We start from the raw sequence: 17,896 nt of genomic DNA, 5'->3' as shown, positions 1-17,896 counted from the left end.
CAACCCTGAATATTCATTGAAAGGACTGATGCTGAAGCTCCAATATTTTGGCCACCTGATGTGAAGATCTGACTCACTGGAAAAGATCCTGATGCTGGGGAAGATTGAAGGCAGGAGGAGAAGGGGGTGACAGAGGATGAGATGATTGGATGCCATCACTGACACAATGGACATGAATTTGAGCAAACTATGGGAGAGAATGGAGGACAGAGGAGCCTGGTGTGCTGCAGTCCATGGGGTCAGAGAGTTGGACACGACTTAGCAACAACAAAAATAACAAAAGTGAGGTGAGCAGGAGCAGTGAGAGTGAGAGTGAGAAGCTAGCAATGGCTGGTGCTTAAGTGTTGGAACCTCAGAAGCAAAAGCTTGGCCCTGACACTCTGTCTCTGGGTCTAGTTTCTCCCAAATACACAGCTGGAACATGATCCTATGCTTCTGTTTTCAAGGTCAAACTGGATTCTTTGAAACTCAAGAGTTTGGAAGCTCAGTGCTGGTATGCTGCCAACAGCTGTTCTTAAAGTGGAGCAACCACAGGCGTGGAAAGAAGATTCCCTGGTCCTCAGACCAGACTGTGGCTCCAATTATGTGCTCTCTCAGCACCTTGGACTGCTGTGCTCCTTATCACTATTTGCAAATATACATTCGTGTTACTACCAGTTTCCTGCATTAACCTCTGAGCTCCCTGAAGGCAGGAACCATATCTGGGTCTGCTCCCCACTGTACCCCTGGCATCCAGCACCCCCAGACTTAGCACATGGTGAGCACATCATACATACCTACTGAACTAATCATTTAACTAAAGGGCAAGGTGAGGGGGAGGGGCATGATGTTTTAGAAATAAGGACTGGCAGTCAGGAGTGATAGATGAATTCTTCGCCTAGAATCAAATTCGGAAAGATTTTTAAGAAGGAAAAAAATACAACCTTGAATTTGTACAACCACTAAAATGTCTAGATATGTCAGAATAGGAAGCCAGCAAGGGGTTCAAACAGAAGTCATCCTGATACCTCCATAGACCCTTACATAAACCAGACCAGCTACACGTAGGCAGTTCAATCACAGTCCCCTGGGCTGCACAAGGGTGACAGGGACCCAGCTCTTTTTTTCTAAAAGAAACACAGCAGCAGAGCCTGCTGCCTGGGGTGGAGGGCAGAGCTGGCCGAGGCAGACCCCACCTTTGTCCCCTGCTGGGCCTGCACAGAGAACATTTCTAAGCCCCGGGGGCCTTGCCTCCAGGTGGCTACCTCATACCTGGGTCAGTGTTGACAACAGCTTTGCTCTGAATGAGCGGAGAAGGGGAGAAGCCAATCTCGGAGAGCCAAGGCCTGAGATCCACATAAGCGTCTGCGAGTTGCTGGATCACGTGCAGGAAGAACTCGGACACCTCCTCGCCCTTGCTCTGTACCAGGTCCAGAATTCTGCGGACCTAGCGGGGCGCAAGCAGGAGGGTGAGGGCCAGTGCTAGGGTTGTCTACCCCCCAGAGGGGCCCACATGCAGGGCTCTGAGCTCTTACAGCCTCGAGCTTGACTGTCCACCCAGCCAGTGAGAGATGCTACAGCCTGAAGGCCCAGGATTCGTGAAATGGACCTCCTGAGCAAGAAACAAACTGCATGGCTCTAGGAAAACAGAGGCTTCCATGAGCCTAAAAATAAAAAGGTCAGACTCACAACTGGGGTCAGGCCCACCCCTGGAATTTCCTTTTCCCACCTCTTCTTTTCCCTCTTAACCTAACACTACTGCTCTCTGGGAATGAGAGCTGAGGGCAGAAAATCAACCATTAGGCATAGTGAGGTGGGTGCTGGGCCGCAGAGCAAATGGACAGCAGACCCCTGTGTAAGGTGTACCTTAAGGAAGCTTTCTGTTGTATTAAAAATTCAAGGCACAAAATCACCACAGTGTTCTTTTGTGCTTTTCTCAGAAACCTTCCTGGTCTTTTCTGAGCCCAACAGGTCAGAAAAGTGCTGCCGGTGGTTTAGTCACTAAGTCATGTCCGACTCTTGTGACCCCATGGACTACAGCCCACCAGGCTCCTCTGTGCTCTGTCCATGGGATTTCCCAGGCAAGAACACTGGAGTGGGTTGCCATTTCCTTCTCCAGGGGATCTTCTTGATCCAGGGATGGAACTGGGATCTCTTGCATTGCAGGAAGATTCTTTACCAACTGAGCCACCAGGGAAGCCCCAGCAGATCATGTTACAAATGAATTCTGTCACTCCTCTCCCCAAGGAGGATTTGGTCCCTCCATTCTGTTTTTCTGAACATGATGCAAAGTTAAAGTGAAACCAAGGGCTGTGAAGACTCCCCACAGTGAAGTGTAACAAAGTCTTTACTGTGGACCTAGGCTACAATGCAGCCATTCCTCAATCAGAAGTGAGGGCCATTCTCAGAGCCATACCCAGCAGTGAGCAGCTCTCCAGGGTTTAAAAGGCACGGAAGAGGGTAGCATAGCTAGCATTTCATGCTCACTTTCTTTCTAAAGAATTCACTAATTTAAAGTGAATCGGAAAATGAGTTGTTTGAGAACCAGTACACACAGCAAGGAGAATGGAGGGGATCAGAGGAGTTTGCTGTGTCGTGATCACAGAAATGAGATATGTAATTTCTGTTCTGTAAATAATCACCCAATGTACTGAACTCTCAAAGCTCTTCACCCCGTCTGGCCACCAGAGCTGGCCTCCCGTCACCAGCACCTTGTCGGGCTGCGTGGGGCAGGCACACACGATCTCTGCATCTTCAGTGGAGAAGTAGTCATTCTGCAGCAAGTTGTCCAGCAGACACTGAGTGTTTCGGATGTGAGTGACCAGATGCTCCCGGTTGACTTTCAACAACTTAATGAAGGAGTAAGACTCTGATGGGACTATTTCCATCTCACTGCGGCCGTGCTTTTCCATGGTTAAAGAAGCAAGTGGCTGCTTTCCCCAAATTCATCTTTGGCTGCATGTGTCTTTCTGGCAGAAGGGCAATCAGGATCCAGGGTCAGCCTCTCAGTGCAGCCTCTGAAGAGACAAATGAAAATACCAACAAAGCCAAAGCCATGGTAAAGATTTCCTCACCCACCATCCCCCACCTTTCTTTGGTCCTGGAATTTCTCTATTTAGAGCAGGAACAGCATATTAAAAAACAGAGACATTACTTTGCCAACAAAGTTCCGTCTGGTCAAAGCTATGGTTTTTCCAGTAGTCATGTATGGATGTGAGAGTTGGACCATAAAGAAGGCTGAGCACCAAAGAATTGATGCTTTTGAGTTGTGGTATTGGAGAAGACTCTTGAGAGTCCCTTGGACTGCAAGATTAAAGCAGTCAATCCTAAAGGAAATCAATCCTGAATATTCACTGGAAAGACTGATGCTGAAGTTGAAGCTCCAATACTTTGGCCACCTGATTCAAAGAGCCGATTCACTGAGAAAGACCCTGACACTGGGAATTATTGAGGGCAGGAGGAGAAGGGGACGACAGAGGATGAGATGGTTGGATGGCATCATTGACTCAATGGATATGAGTTTGAGCAAACTCTGGGAGATAGTGAAAGACAGGGAAGCCCAGTGTGCTGTAGGCCATGGTGTCACAAAGAGATGGACATGACTGAGCAACTGAACAAAAGCAGGAAGGAGTCGTGCTTAAGATATTGATCTGAGATGTATTACAGTAAAAAAAAAATCATAATTTAGTTGTGTCTGCTTGTGGGTTACATCAGTGGGGTAGATGACCAGAGGTAGACAATGTTTTTGTTTAGCAAAACTTCTTAATTATTATTACTTTTTAAAAAGTGTGCCTCCATGAAATGCTATTCAATGCTGTGTGCTGACCTGGATGGGAGAGGGGTTTGGGGGAGAACAGGTACATATATACATGTATGGCTGAATCCCTTCACTGTTCACCCGAAACTACCACAACATTGTTAATCAGCTATACCCCAATACAAAATAAAAAGTTTAAAGTTTGGGGGGAAAAATGTATGTCTCAATCCTAAACTGGAATAAGGATGCAAATGTATATTTTCCAAATTAGCTGACAGGGATTAGAAGTTTCTACACGCCCTGTGAGGGGACAGGGCCCAGAATTTAGAGCCGAGGAGTTGTGGGAATTGATGGGAGAGAGCAAAATGCCCCGAGGAGAGAGCGATTGAGGTAGTCATGGCTCTCCTGCGGTAGTCAGAGCCCAGGAACCTGGCAACAGCAGCATGTCCGTCATCACTGCCTGATCTAGGTTGTACTGTAGTCCTCTCCATAGCCCCGCCCCAGCTCTCCTTATATCTCCAGCCAAACCGGTTACATATAAGCACCTGAGGGAATGAAGGAGTAGCAATGGCCATACTGGAGTGAGTGGGACAGAATGAGGACGACAGAGAGAGGTAATGTGGAATTCCAAGCAGTGGATGACCAGGAGACACCATCTCCCTGGAAATCCTCAAAAACCTCATATAGGTGCTGAACTTCCTGTCTTGGTAGGGCCCAAGCTCTTTTATTTGGGTATTAAGAAAATACTTTGGGTTTATCTGTGCAACCCCAGAATTGTACTGATTGCTTTTTTTCCCCCCCTCCAGAATAAGATCTCTCAGCCACTTAATTTTCCAATCATCCTGTGGATATAAAATGGATCACACTCTTGAAAGCAGAAAGACCTTGAACTAGTCTTTCATCTAAACCCCACATATCCCAGAGAGATAGCTTTAAATATTTTTTGTTGATCTTAAAGAAAAAAACTCATAAGAGTTCCAAACATGTATGTTTCACAAGCCCACTTATGTTAACATTCAGGTCTCATGGTTCTCACATTTTTCCCCCACAACTAATCTCCTGCTCTTTGACACATTTTTTTCCTTGCATTTTTGCATTTTATTGTCTTTTACCTTCAAGTTGTGAAATGCAAGCCTTCCAGAGATTCTCAATGAGACTCCACACAATACCCTTCCCTTTTATAACCTGACTGAGCAAAACACAGTACATTCTAACATTCTAAACAAGAAAGGCAAGAGATTCTTATCAAAAGAAATTTGAAGGAACAAAAATGAATGATTAGCTACTATTCCACTAAAAGTATGCTGATTGATTAGATTCTAATTCAGCTTTTTCTACTGTTATCAATTCTATGACTCACTTAAGGATCCAAAGTTTTAGAAAATTAGTTCCCTTAAGGATACCAGTTGATGATGTTAAATGTATATTTAAACTAGTGGTTGAAAGTGAAAGTGTAGTAGCTCAGGGTCTGACTCTTTGAGATCCCATGGAATGTAGCCTATCAGGCTCCTCCATCCATGGGATTTTTCCAGGCAAGAGTGCTGGAGTGGATTGCCATTTCCTTCGCCGGGGGATCTTCCTGACCCAGGAATCGAACCCCAGTCTCCCTCATTGCAGGCAGACGCTTTACTGTCTGAGCCACCAGGGAAGCCCAAACTAGTGGTTAGTAATACCTTTTTAAGTTTCTGGCATGTGTTCTTTGAAGTAAGTGAGAATACTGTAAAACAACATTCTATCCTTAAATCTTCAATTTCCAATTTCTTTCTGGAATCTGCAAAGTCAAAAAAAAAAAAGAGAAAGAAAGGTTTCTTTGAAAACCTTCTTGTGCTGCATGGTGCACAAATAAATTAATGAATAAAATTGGAGAAAGTAATTTTTAATACAGGACTGTAGGATCTCAGAGTACTCTTCGTTACCTTCTTCCTTTGGGATACTATTTTCCAAATCTTAGTCATTCAGGCACGACAGTCACATTTTTTGGCCATAACTGAGTCTCAAAAGCAAAGCTATGTACTTAACTTTTTCCTTTAAATTGACTTTATTTTACAACTCTAGCAGACTAATTTTAAAGGAAATTTTATATTACCATTATAACCAAAACACTCACTTGCAATAAATAAAAAAGTAACACAAAAATAAATTCACTAAAGAATAAAACCGTGCTATTGAATTCCAGCTTAACAATGTTGCCCAGAAAGGCTCTTGGTCTGAGGCTTGTTTTCTCTTAGAAGCATTTGAGAGGTGTTCAAGACACAGTCGCACAAGAATGATACTTTCTCCTTGAGATCATGGTAAATCAGAGAGCTGGAAAGGGAGCTGCCTTGTCACTTGGTGAATCAGGGTCTTTTCACACCATGATGCTGGGAAAGATCGAAGGCAGGAGGAGAAGGGGACGTCAGAGGATGAGATGGCTGGATGGCATCAACTGACTCAATGGACATGAGTTTGAGTAAACTCCAGGAGCTGGCGATGGACAGGGAGGCCTAGCATGCTGCAGTCCATGGGGTCGCAAAGAGCCGGACATGACTGAGCAACTGAACTGAGCTCCATTCTTCTTAAGGCTTGGAATGGGTGTTACACAAGGGCCTTCATTCCTTCGCTCCCAGTCCTCATACATCTTCACTGTGGGTCTCATTTCACTCCTGGCTTCTAACTCTTCCAAGCCTGTGATTCCCACAAAACCACTGACGTGCCTTCCCAGCCCTTCCCCAGAGTATCACCCAATAGCCATCACTACCTCTTACTGCCTAAGGCGGAAACTTAAGGAAAACCTGATTTATGGCCACCTAAGCAAAGCAACAAATTACAAGTCAGCCAGCTGGCAAGGAGACTAGCTTGAAATTTAACCAGATTTGCAAAGATCTCTCAACTCAGCAGGAATTTAACAAGGTGTGGATGGTGAAAGGGGAAACAAAGAAATCTGATCCTGCCCTGTTAGAATCCAAGGGTAGACCAAATCTAAACCATGGAACACTCCAGAGAAATGCAGTTCATGGACATTTGGTTACCAGAAATACTGATGCCAGAAAAGATTGTGAACCGGCTTTTCAGATTAGAGTTTCTCAGAAAGTCAGTGAGGTGGGGGTTAAAGAAGTAAGGTCACTATAATCCTATAAACTCAGAAACAAAGTAACTACAGGACCTAGTGGTTTAGCCTGAATTCCTTTCAACAATTAGATTCAATTTTCATGCTTGAAAAGATCAGAAAATAAGACACAAAAATGGTTTTGATAGTATGGTGAGGCAAGAACTCTCAAACCAGGAATGTAAATTGATGGAAACCTTCTGGAAACACATTTGAAATACATATCAAGAGCCTGTGATATGTTTCAGTTTAGTAACTTCTCCTTCTAGCTCTCAGCCTTCTGAAAAGGTTCAGAGGTTCTGACAGTTTTGTGGGTGTTTTTTTAAAACAGGGGGCTTCCACTGCCAGTTCTGATAGCGCAGCTTGCTGTTCCCACAGAGGCCAACTACAGGTGAATGGATGAGCAGATTGGGGTGCTACATACAGTAGTGTATTACTGAAAAATAAATGTGAATGAAATATTAATATGACATGAATGAGTATCAGAGATGTTATGCTGAGAGAAACAAGACTCAAAAGAGTACGGAGTGTATGATTTCATTCATATGATTCTAGAAATCTGAACTAGAAATCAGAGCAGTGGTTTCCTGGGTAGGGGAAATAGAAGTGAGAAATTGAATGCAAAGAGGAATAAGAGAAATTCCTGGGGTGATAGAAGTGTTCTTTATCTTGCAGTGCCACAAATTCATGTATATCTCACTGACAGGTGTCAATCTTTTTGCCTTTTCATACTGCTCATGGGGGGGGGGGCAAGAATACTGAAGTGGTTTGCTATTCCCTTCTCCAGCAGACCATGTTTTGTCGGGCCCTGACTAGGAGGGACATGCCCTTCAGCTGCTCCACGTAGCTGGAGGACATGCCTGGTGCTCTGGTTGTCCCATTGCTGGTCTTTGTTGAGGGTGAAAAACCATCATTGGCCATTGGGTGGCAGTCAATGTGCCAGCTGGGGGCTAGAGAAGTAAAATGGATGAGAATGGGCAAATTTAATTCAGATGACCATTATATCTGCTACTGTGGGCAAGAATCCCTTGGAATGGAGTAGCCCTCACAGTCAACAGAAGAGTCTTAAATACAGTACTTGGATGCAATCTCAAAAATGCCAGAATGATCTCGGTTCATTTCCAAGGCAAACCATTTGGTATCACAGTAATACAATCTATGCCCCAACCACCGATGCCAAGAAGCTAAAGTTGAACGGTTCTATGAAGACCTACAAGACCTTTCAGAATTAACACCAAAAGAATATGTCCTTTCATCATAGGAGACTGGAATGCAAAAGTAGGAAGTCAAGAGATACCTGGAGTAACAGCCAAGTTTGGCTTTGGAGTACAAAATGAACAAGGCAAAGGCTAACAAAGTTGTGCCAAGAGAACACACTGGTCATAGAAAACACTCTCTTCTGACAACACAAGAGATGACTCTACACATGGACAACACCAGATGGTCAATACTGAAATCAGACTGATAACATTCTTTGTAGCTGAAGATGGAGAAACTCTATACAGTCAGCAAAAACAAGTCCAGGAACTGACTGTGGCTCAGATCATCAGCTTCTTACTGTAAAATTCAGGCTCAAATTGAAGAAAGTTGGGCAAACCACCGGACCATTCAGGTATGACCTAAATCAAATCCCTTATGATTATAAAGTGGAGGTGATGAACAGATTCAAGGGACCAGATCTGGTAGACAGAGTGCCTGAAAAACTATGGATGGAGGTTTGTAACACTGTACAGGAGGTGGTGACCAAAACCATCCCAAAGGAAAAGAAATGCAAGAAGGCAAAAGTGGCTGTCTGAGGATCCCATACAAATAGCTGAGAAAAGAAGAGAAGCAAAAGGCAAAGGAGAAAAGGAAAGATATACCCAAATGAATGCAGAGTCCCAAAAAACAGTAAGAAGAGACAGGAAAGCCTTCTTCAGTGAAAAATGCAAAGAAATAGACAAAAACAATAGAATGGGAAAGACTAGAACTCTCTTCAAGAGAATCGGAGATACCAAGGGAACATTTCATGCAAAGATGGGCTCAATAAAGGACAGAAACGGCAATGACATAACAGAAACAGAAGATATTAAGAAGCGGCAAGAATACATAGTTCAGTTCAGTCGCTCAGTCGTGTCTGACTCTGCAACCCCAAGGACCGCAGCATGCCAGGCCTCCCTGTCCATCACCAACTCCCAGAGTCCACCCAAACTCATGTCCATTGAGTTGGTGATGCCATCCAACCATCTCATCCTCTGTCGTCCCCTTCTCCTCCTGCCCTCAGTCTTTCCCAGGATCAGGGTCTTTTCAAATGAGCGGTTCTTCACATCAAGTGGCCAAAGTATTGGAGTTTCAGCTTCAACATCAGTCCTTCCAATGAACATTCAGGACTGATCTCCTTTAGGATGGACTGGTTGGATCTCCTTGCAGTCCAAGGGACTCTCAAGAGTCTTCTCCAATACCGCAGTTCAAAAGCATCAATTCTTTGGTGCTCAGCTTTCTTTATAGTCCAACTCTCACATCCATACATGACCACTGGAAAAACCATAGCCTTGACTAGACGGACCTTTGTTGACAAAGTAATGTCTCTGCTTTTTAATATGCTGTCTAGGTTGGTCCTTGGAGAAGGCAATGGCAACCCATTCCAGTACTCTTGCCTGGAAAATCCCATGGATGGAGGAGTCTGGTAGGCTGCAGTCCACGGGGTCACTAAGAGTTGGACATGACTGAGTGACTTCACTTTCATGCATTGGAGAAGGCAATGGCAACCCACTCCAGTGTTCTTGCCTGGAGAATCCCAGGGACTGGGGAGCCTGGTGGGCTGCTGTTTATGGGGTCGGACATGACTGAAGCGACTTAGCAGCAGCAGCAGCAGGTTGGTCCTAACTTTCCTTCCAAGGAGTACGCATCTTTTAATTTCATGGCTGCAATCACAATCTGCAGTGATTTTGGAGCCCCAAAAAATAAAGTCAACCACTGTTTCCCCATCTATTTGCCATGAAGTGAATACATTCTATTTGCCAGAATACACAGAAGAACTGAAAAAAAAAGTCTTAATGACCCAGATAACCATGATGGTGTGTGGTCAGTCACCTACAGCCAGACATCCTGGAATGTGAAGTTAAGTGGACCTTAGGAAGCATTACTACGAACAAAGCCAGTGGAGGTGATGAAATTCCAGCTGAGCTATTTCAAATCCTAAAAGATGATGCTGTGAAAGTGCTGCACTCAATATGTCAGCAAATTTGGAAAATTCAGCAGTGGCCACAGGATTGGAAAAGGTCGGTTTTCATTCCAATCCCAAAGAAAGGCAATGCCAAAGAATTGTGCAGAAACTACAGCACAGTTGCATTCATTTCACATGCTAGTAAGATTAGACTCAAAATCCTTAAAGCTAGGCTTCTGCAGTACATGAACTGAGAACTTCCAGATGTACAAGCTGGATTTATAAAGGCAGGGGAACTAGAGATCAAATTGCCAACATCCACTGGGTCAAAGAAAAAGCAAAGGAATTCCACCCCCCCCCCCCCCCCCGCCAAAAAAAACCCCATCTACTTCTGCTTCATTGACTATATTAAAGCCTTTGACTGTGTGGGTCACAACAAACTGTGGAAAATTCTTCGATAGATAGGAATACCAGATCACCTTATCTGCCTCCTGAGAAATCTGTATGCAGGTCAAGAAGCAAGTTAGAACTGGACATGAAACAATGGATTGGTTCAAAATTGGGAAAGGTGTACGTCAAGGGTGTATATTGTCACCCGGCTTATTTAATGCATATGCAGAGTACACCATGCAAAATGCTGGGCTGGATGAGGCTCAAGCTACAATCAAGATTGCCAGGAGAAATATCAATAACCTCAGATATAAAGATGACACCACCCTAATAGCAGAAAGTGAAGAGAAACTCAAGAGCCTCTTGATGAAGGTGAAAGAGGAGAGTGAAAAAGCTGCTTTAAAACTCAACATTCAAAAAACTAAGATCATGGCATCTCGTCCCATCACTTCATGGCAAATAGATTGGGGAAAAATATGGAAACAGTGAAAGATTTCATTTTCTTGGGATCCAAAATCACTGTGGACAGTCACTGCAGCCACGAAATTAAAAGACACTTGCTTCTTGGAAGAAAATCTGTGACAAACCTAGACAGAGTATTAAAAAGCCAAGACATTACTTTGCCAACAAAGGTTCATATAGTCAAAGCTATGGTGTTTCCAGTAGTCATATATGGATGTGAGAGTTGGACCATAAAGAAGGCTGAGCACCAAAGAATTGATGCTTTTGAACTGCAGTGTAAGATAAGACTCTTGAGAGTCTCTTGGACTGCAAGATTAAACCAATCAATCCTAAAGGCAATCAGTCCTGAATGTTCATTGGAAGGACTGATGCTGAAGCTGAAACTCCAATACTTTGACCACCTGATGGGAAGAAATGACTCATTGGAGAAGACCCTGATAATGGGAAAGACTGAAGGCAGGAGGAGAAGGGGAGGACAGAGGATGAGATGGTTGGATGGCAACACCGACTCGATGGACTTGAGTTTGAGTAACTCTGGGTGATAGTGAAGGACAAGGGAGCCTGTGGTGCTGCAGTCCATGGGGTTGCAAAAAATCAGACATGACTTGGCAACTGAACAACAGCACATATATATGAATGTATGTATCACTATGCATAGATGTGTATTTATATGCATATATCACATATGTGTTGGAGTAGAAAATGGCAACCCACTCCAGTGGGTAGGTTGGAAAATTTCATGGACAGAAGAGCCTGGCAGGCTACAGTCCATGGGATTGCAGAGTCAGACATGACTGAGCATGCACACACATCACATGTGTATGCATATTCAACATGTGTGTATTATATTATGCATGCACACATATACATATATACCATTAATATCATTAGTATTAGTCACTCAGTTATGTCCAACTCTTTGTGACCCCATGGGCTGTAGCCTGTCAGGCCCCTGTGTCCATGGATTTCTCCAGGCAAGAATACTGGAATGTGTTGCCATTCCCTTCTCCAGGGGATACCCAGGGATTATATATGCACATATGATTTGTCAAAAGTCTACCTGTACACTTAAAATCTGTGAATGTTACTGTATGAAATAATACTTCACTGAAGTGTATTTTCTTTAAAGTCAAAATATATTTCCAGATAAATAAAAACTGAAAGAGCTTGTGTCCAGTGTAGCTGCACTAAAATAAGTACTGAATAGCTTTTTAGGTAAAAGAAAAATGATTTTAAACTCAAACAAAATGAGAGCAACAGAAAATTTTAATACGTGGTTAAATATAAATGTGTATTGACTGAACGAAACAATCCTATCTTCTGGGGTTTAAAATATATGTAGAATTAACATTTAAACAAGGGAAACGCTACAAGATGGCTGAATGGGAAAGACCCTGAACTTACCTCCTCTTACAGGCACACAAAATCACAACCATATGCAGAACCACCATCGTTGAAAATGACTAGAACCTACCAGAAAATTTCTTCTACAACTAGAGATATAAAGATGGAAGCACAGAGAGGTAGGCAGGAGGGGCAGAGTTGCTGTATAGTCAAGTCTCACATCCCCCAGTGGGCAATCCACAAACAGGAGAATAATTAGGACTGCATGATTTTCCCAAAGGGGTGAGAGATCTGGGCCCCATGTCAGGCTCCCCAACCTGGGAGTACTACACAGGAAGATGAGCCCCCAGAACATTTAGCTTTGAAGGCCAGTGGGGCTTATTTTTGAGAGTCAAATAGGGCTACAAGAAATAGAGACCTCACTTTTAAAGGGCACATACAAAATCTCACATGCTCTAGAACCAGGGCAGAAGCAGTGACCTGATAGGCGCCTGGGTCAAACCTACCTGCTATTCCTGAAGAGTCTCCCGGAGTGGCAGAAGGCAATTATAGCTCACCCTGGGAACACAGACACTGGCAACAGCCATTCTGGGGGGTTCTTTTACCCCATGGACATGGGTGCTGGCAAGTGTCATTCTGGAATCCTCCCTTTAGCTTGTCAGCCCCAGGCCCCAGCCCCACATGGGGCTACAGGCACTGAGTGGTCTGCAGGGACCAGTGCCGGGACAGCTCAGGCCAAGCAACTAACTGGGCATGGACACAGCCCCATCTACCAGCAGAGAGGCTGCTCTAACACCCTTAGATCCACAGCTGTCTCTGGACACAGCCCTGCCCAGCAGAGGGCCCAGAATCCAGCTTCATGCACCAGTACACAGGCAGTAGAACCAAGACCATCAGGGGCGTCCAGCCAGAGACCCTGGGACCCAGCTCTACCCAGGGCAGTCTGGAACCAGCCCCAGAATCCCCAAGGCACCAGCCCCACCCACCAGTGAGCCTGCTCTAGCCTTTCATCCAGCCCCACCCACCAATAGGCAGACATGAGTCACAAGAAAACTACAGTCCTGCCATCTCCAGTCCTGGCCCACTCACTAGCTGTCCAGATCCTGCCCTGGGCCAGTTGGGCCCAGGACCTGCCCATTAGCAGGCCAACACAAGATTCAAGACATCCCAGACCTTGCAGTCAATTGTGTCAGGAACTGGCCCCATCCACCAGTGATCCGACACCTGCTCTGGGACTCTTCAACCTTGAAACCAGACTCCAGGGCACAGCTCTGCTCACTAGTGGATGAGCAATGGCCCCTGAGGTCTCCTGGATCCTAACTCCACCCATCAGGACCCCAGCACAAGGATAGACCCCTGGGGGTTCTGCAGCCAGCTGCTTCATGAACCAGTCCAACCAATGAGTCGCTAGCAGCCGCTGCACAAGGCACGAACTGGCAACCAAAGAAACCAGGGTCAACAAAGCTCACTAGACTACCCACATAGCGCACCACAACAGAAAGACCCATACATCCCTCATGGGGGAACCCCTAGAGCATATAACTCTGGTGGTGAAAGGGAAGTATCCTGGGACACAAAGGATGCCTATGAAAAGCATCTTCTTCAAGGTTGGGAAATGTAAACAACCCATCAGACACATAAAAATAAAAAAAGCAACTAAGACAAAATGAGGCAACAGAAGAACATGTTCCAAATTAAGAAACAAGATAAAACCCCAGAAAAAGAATTAAGTAGACATAGACAATCTACCTGAGAAAGAGTTCAACATAGTGATCATAAGATGGTCAAAGAACTTGGAAGAATCAATGCACAGAACAAGAATTTAGGAGTTTTTAACAAACAGAAAATATAAAAAATAACCAAAATGGCATGAAAAATGCAATAACTAAAATGAAATATACACTAGAAGAACCAACAATAGACTAAAGGATACAGAGGACTGGATCAACGAGCCAGAAGATAGTAGCAGAAATCACTGATGCTTAACATAAAGAAGAAAAAAGTATGAAAAGAATGAAGACCTCTGGGAAAACATCAAACACACTAATATTTGCACTGTAGGGGTCCCAGAAGGAGAAGAAAGAGAAAATAAGGCTGAAAACAGAATTGAAGGCATACTGACTGAAAACTTCCCTAACTTGGGAAAGTAAACAGACATCCAGGTCCAGGAAGTGCAAAGAATCCCAAACAGAATCAACCCAAAGGAAAGACACCAACACACCTTATAATTAAAATGGCAAAACGTTGACGATAAAGGGAGAATATTAAGAGCAGCAATGGAAAAAGCAACCCATTATGTATATGGGAACTCCCATAAGGCTATCAGCTGACTTTTTAGCAGAAACTCTGCAGGTCAGAAGGGAATGGCACACCATATTTAAAATGAGAGGGAAAAACCTACAACCAAGAATACTCTACCCAGAAAGTAATCAGGACAAGCCCTGTGCTGCTGGAAGGAAGCTGTGAAAGAGGGAAGTTTCCTGCACCATGGGACGACCCTTCGCTGGTGGGGAGCTCTACAGGGACAGAAAGGGAGCCTCAGAGCCTTGAAGGAGAGTGCAGCAGCCAGCGGGCAGCAGCTGGAGGAGAGGGAGAACTGTATGGATGATCAGGGCCTCTGCCGTGCGTTCCCCAGTTTGAGACATGCGTCTATTGGGGTGGGTGGGAGCTGGGTGCGTTCCCCAGGCTGAGACATGTGTCTTTCAGGGTGGGTGGGAGCTGGGTACTGGAACTTGGGCTTCAGAGATCAGAACCAGGAAGAGGATTGGGGTAGGCTGTGTGTAAACAGCCTGGGCTGGGGCTGGATCTACTGAGCCTATGGCTGGGGGTGTACACAGAGGAAGCCTGGGCCATCCTAAAAGCCAGTTGCCACTGTCTGGAAAGTGCAGTGGGAGGGGAGGGAGCTGAACTGTAGCCTTTTTTCCTGTGCATGAGCTCACAGACGACAGGACGGTGCCTTCCCAGGCTCTAGGAGCAGTCATGAGCTATCACCACTCCAGGAGCAGCCAGAACCACCACTGCCACCTGCCTGCACACCAGGCGTGGTTGCAAGCTGCTACCACCCACCTGCACAGGTTCCAGGAGTGGAGAATCCCAGGGACGGGGGGGCCTGGCGGGCTGCCGTCTATGGGGTCGCACAGAGTCGGACACGACTGCAGTGACTTAGCAACTTAGCAAGAATAGCCGCTGCTCCCATCACATTCTCTGGGGGCACACCTGAGCCACCATTGCTGCCAAGAACCCCCAAACAAAGCACTCGACACCACATCTGCACACCCTCTATCAAGGGGATAATACACACACACTAATGAAATAGATGACAGGCACCCATACTAAAACACAACCCTTGCACCAAATATATTAAACCCACACAAGTTACACAGGGATGTCTCCACATAGAAATAGTCCTCCCAGATCGCAGTCGGTAATTGTTTCTCCTAAACTCACAGAGTAAGAGAAATAAAAGCAAAATGAAGAAGCAAAGGAATCCAGGTAGAAAACCAAGAGCATTCCCCTGAAAGGACAAACAATAAAGCAGGCCACTTCAGTCTAACAGACACTGATTTCAAAAAGGAGACAATGAAAATATGAAGGAATTAAGAAAGGCTATCAACAACAATGCGGAGTACTGTAACAAGGGACTAGTAACCATGAAGAGGAACCAAGAAAAATTACATAAATCAACTGCAGGGAATTCCCCTGGTGGTCCAGTGGTTAGGGTTTGATGGGGCCTAGTTCAGTTCCTGGTTGGGGAACTGAGATCCCACAAGCCACATAGTGTGATCAAAAAAGAATAAGGAAAACTCATTTGCAGAGATGAAAGCTGCATAGAGGCAATGAATAGCACACTGAATAATGCAGAAAGATAAGTGACCTGGAAGACAGGATAATGGAAATCACTCTATCAGGACAGCAGACAGAAAGCCAAAAGAAAAAAAAAAAATCTATATAAGAGACTATGGGATAGTATAAAGCATGCCAATCTATGCATGATAGGGATTCCAGAAGGGAAAGAAAGAGAAAAGGGGGTCAAAAATGTATTTCAAAAATTATGGCTGAAAACTTCCCAGTCCTAAAGAAGGAAACAGATATCCAGGTACAGGAAGCACAAAGGGTCCCCAACAAGATAAACAAACTTACACCAAGACATAATAAAAAGGGACAGAATTAAAGAGAGGATTCTAAAGGCAGCAAAAGAAAAACAAAGTTAATTACAAGAGAACCCCCAATAAGGCTAACAGATGATTTTTCTACAGAAGCACTGCAGGCCAGAAAAGAGTGGCAAAATACATTCAAAGTTCTAAAGGGGAAAAATCTGCAACCTAGGATACTCTACCCAGAAAGATTATCATTTAGAATATAAGAAAAGATAAAGAGTTTCTCAAACAAGCAAAAACTAAAAGAGTACAGCAATACTAAACCTATCCTAAAGGAAATATTGAAAGATATTCTCTAAATAGAAAAGAATCTATAATAGAAAAGAAAAAATCACAAATGGAAAATAAATCACCTAAACCAGATTAATACATTTTCTGTGAAAGTGATGATAACCACAGTGAACAGCAAAAGGATGAACATGAAGATGTAAAAGAGGACCTCAAAATCATAAAATGTGGGGGCAGAAAGTCAGAAAATGTAGATTCCCCCCACCCCCGCACCAAGAATGTGTCTCAGCCTATATGACTACCAATCTAAGGCAAGTAGATATAGGAAGTGGTAAACACATTTAAAAAACAGGTTAATCACATATCAAAAACACATAATAGATTCACAAAAACTAAAAAGAAGAGAACATAAGTATAATACAAGAGAAAATCAAACTACAAAAGGATAAACAAAAACAGAAAAAGATAAAGAAGCAATATAAAATCAATGGGAAAATAAGGTTTAAGATAGAAATAAATACATATCTATCAATAATTACCTTAAATGTCAGTGGACTAAATGTTCTACTCAAAAGACATTTAGAGTGGTAGACTGGAAATAAAAGAAAAACAAGAGTCTACAATATGCTGCCTACAAGAGATCCATTTTAGGGCAAAGGATACATAGAGACTGAAACTGAAGAGGTGGAAAAAGATAATTTGCAAAAAAGAAAATAACAACAAAGTAGGGATTGCAATATTCGTGAGACAAAATAGACCTTAAAACAAAGACTATAAAGAAAGATAAAGGACATTATAAAATGATAAAAAGATAAATACAAGAAGAGAATTTTGTACTCATCAACATATACGCACCTAATATAGGAGCACCCAAATACATAAAACCATGCTAAAACATAAAGGGAGGAATTGATAGGAATACAGTAATAACAAGAGGCTTAGGTCGATGGACAGATCTTCCAGACAGATAATCAATACGTCAACAGAGATCTTAAATGATACAATAGAACAATTAGACCTAATTGATATTTTAAGGACATTACATTCAAAAAATAGAATACATGTTCTTTTCAAGTGCACACAGAACATCTCTAGGACTGACCACATACAAGGGCCTGAAACAAGCCTCAAAATTTTTAAGAGTACAGAAATTATTCCAAACACCTTTTCTAACCACAATGAAACTAAAAATTAACTGCAGAAAAAGAAATGAGAAAAAATTACATGGAGACTAAACAACATGGTACTTAAAAAAAAAAAAATCAACGAGTCAACAATGAAATCTAAATGGTAACTAAAATATACCTTGAGACAAATGACAATGAAAACACAACCATACAAAATCTATG

The 17,896-nt window shown here is 43.6% G+C and overlaps 1 protein-coding gene across 6 annotated transcripts in view; it reads right to left on the bottom strand.

Annotated features, from left to right (window-relative positions):
- NOD1 (nucleotide binding oligomerization domain containing 1) overlaps positions 1-17,896 on the bottom strand; it is a 93,680-nt gene that overhangs the window by 39,083 nt on the left and 36,701 nt on the right. For 4 of the 6 annotated variants that reach the window (XM_044946696.1, XM_044946694.1, XM_025291241.2 and 1 more), the window contains exons 2-4: positions 5,410-5,507; positions 2,622-2,996; positions 1,252-1,426 (exon numbers count right to left, since the gene is read on the bottom strand). In XM_044946696.1, coding sequence (XP_044802631.1) covers positions 1,252-1,426; positions 2,622-2,891 — 445 coding nt within the window. In that variant the 5' untranslated portion in view covers positions 2,892-2,996; positions 5,410-5,507. The remainder of the gene's footprint in view (positions 1-1,251; positions 1,427-2,621; positions 2,997-5,409; positions 5,508-17,896) is intronic. The other 2 variants (XM_006055657.3, XM_025291243.2) reach the window with 2 other exon arrangements.

This window comes from Bubalus bubalis, chromosome 8 (genome assembly GCF_019923935.1).
Source record: "Bubalus bubalis isolate 160015118507 breed Murrah chromosome 8, NDDB_SH_1, whole genome shotgun sequence".
In the NCBI taxonomy this organism is placed as follows: domain Eukaryota; kingdom Metazoa; phylum Chordata; class Mammalia; order Artiodactyla; family Bovidae; genus Bubalus; species Bubalus bubalis.
The sequence above is the reverse complement of the archived record's forward strand: the minus strand, read 5'-3'. Positions and strand labels throughout refer to the sequence as shown.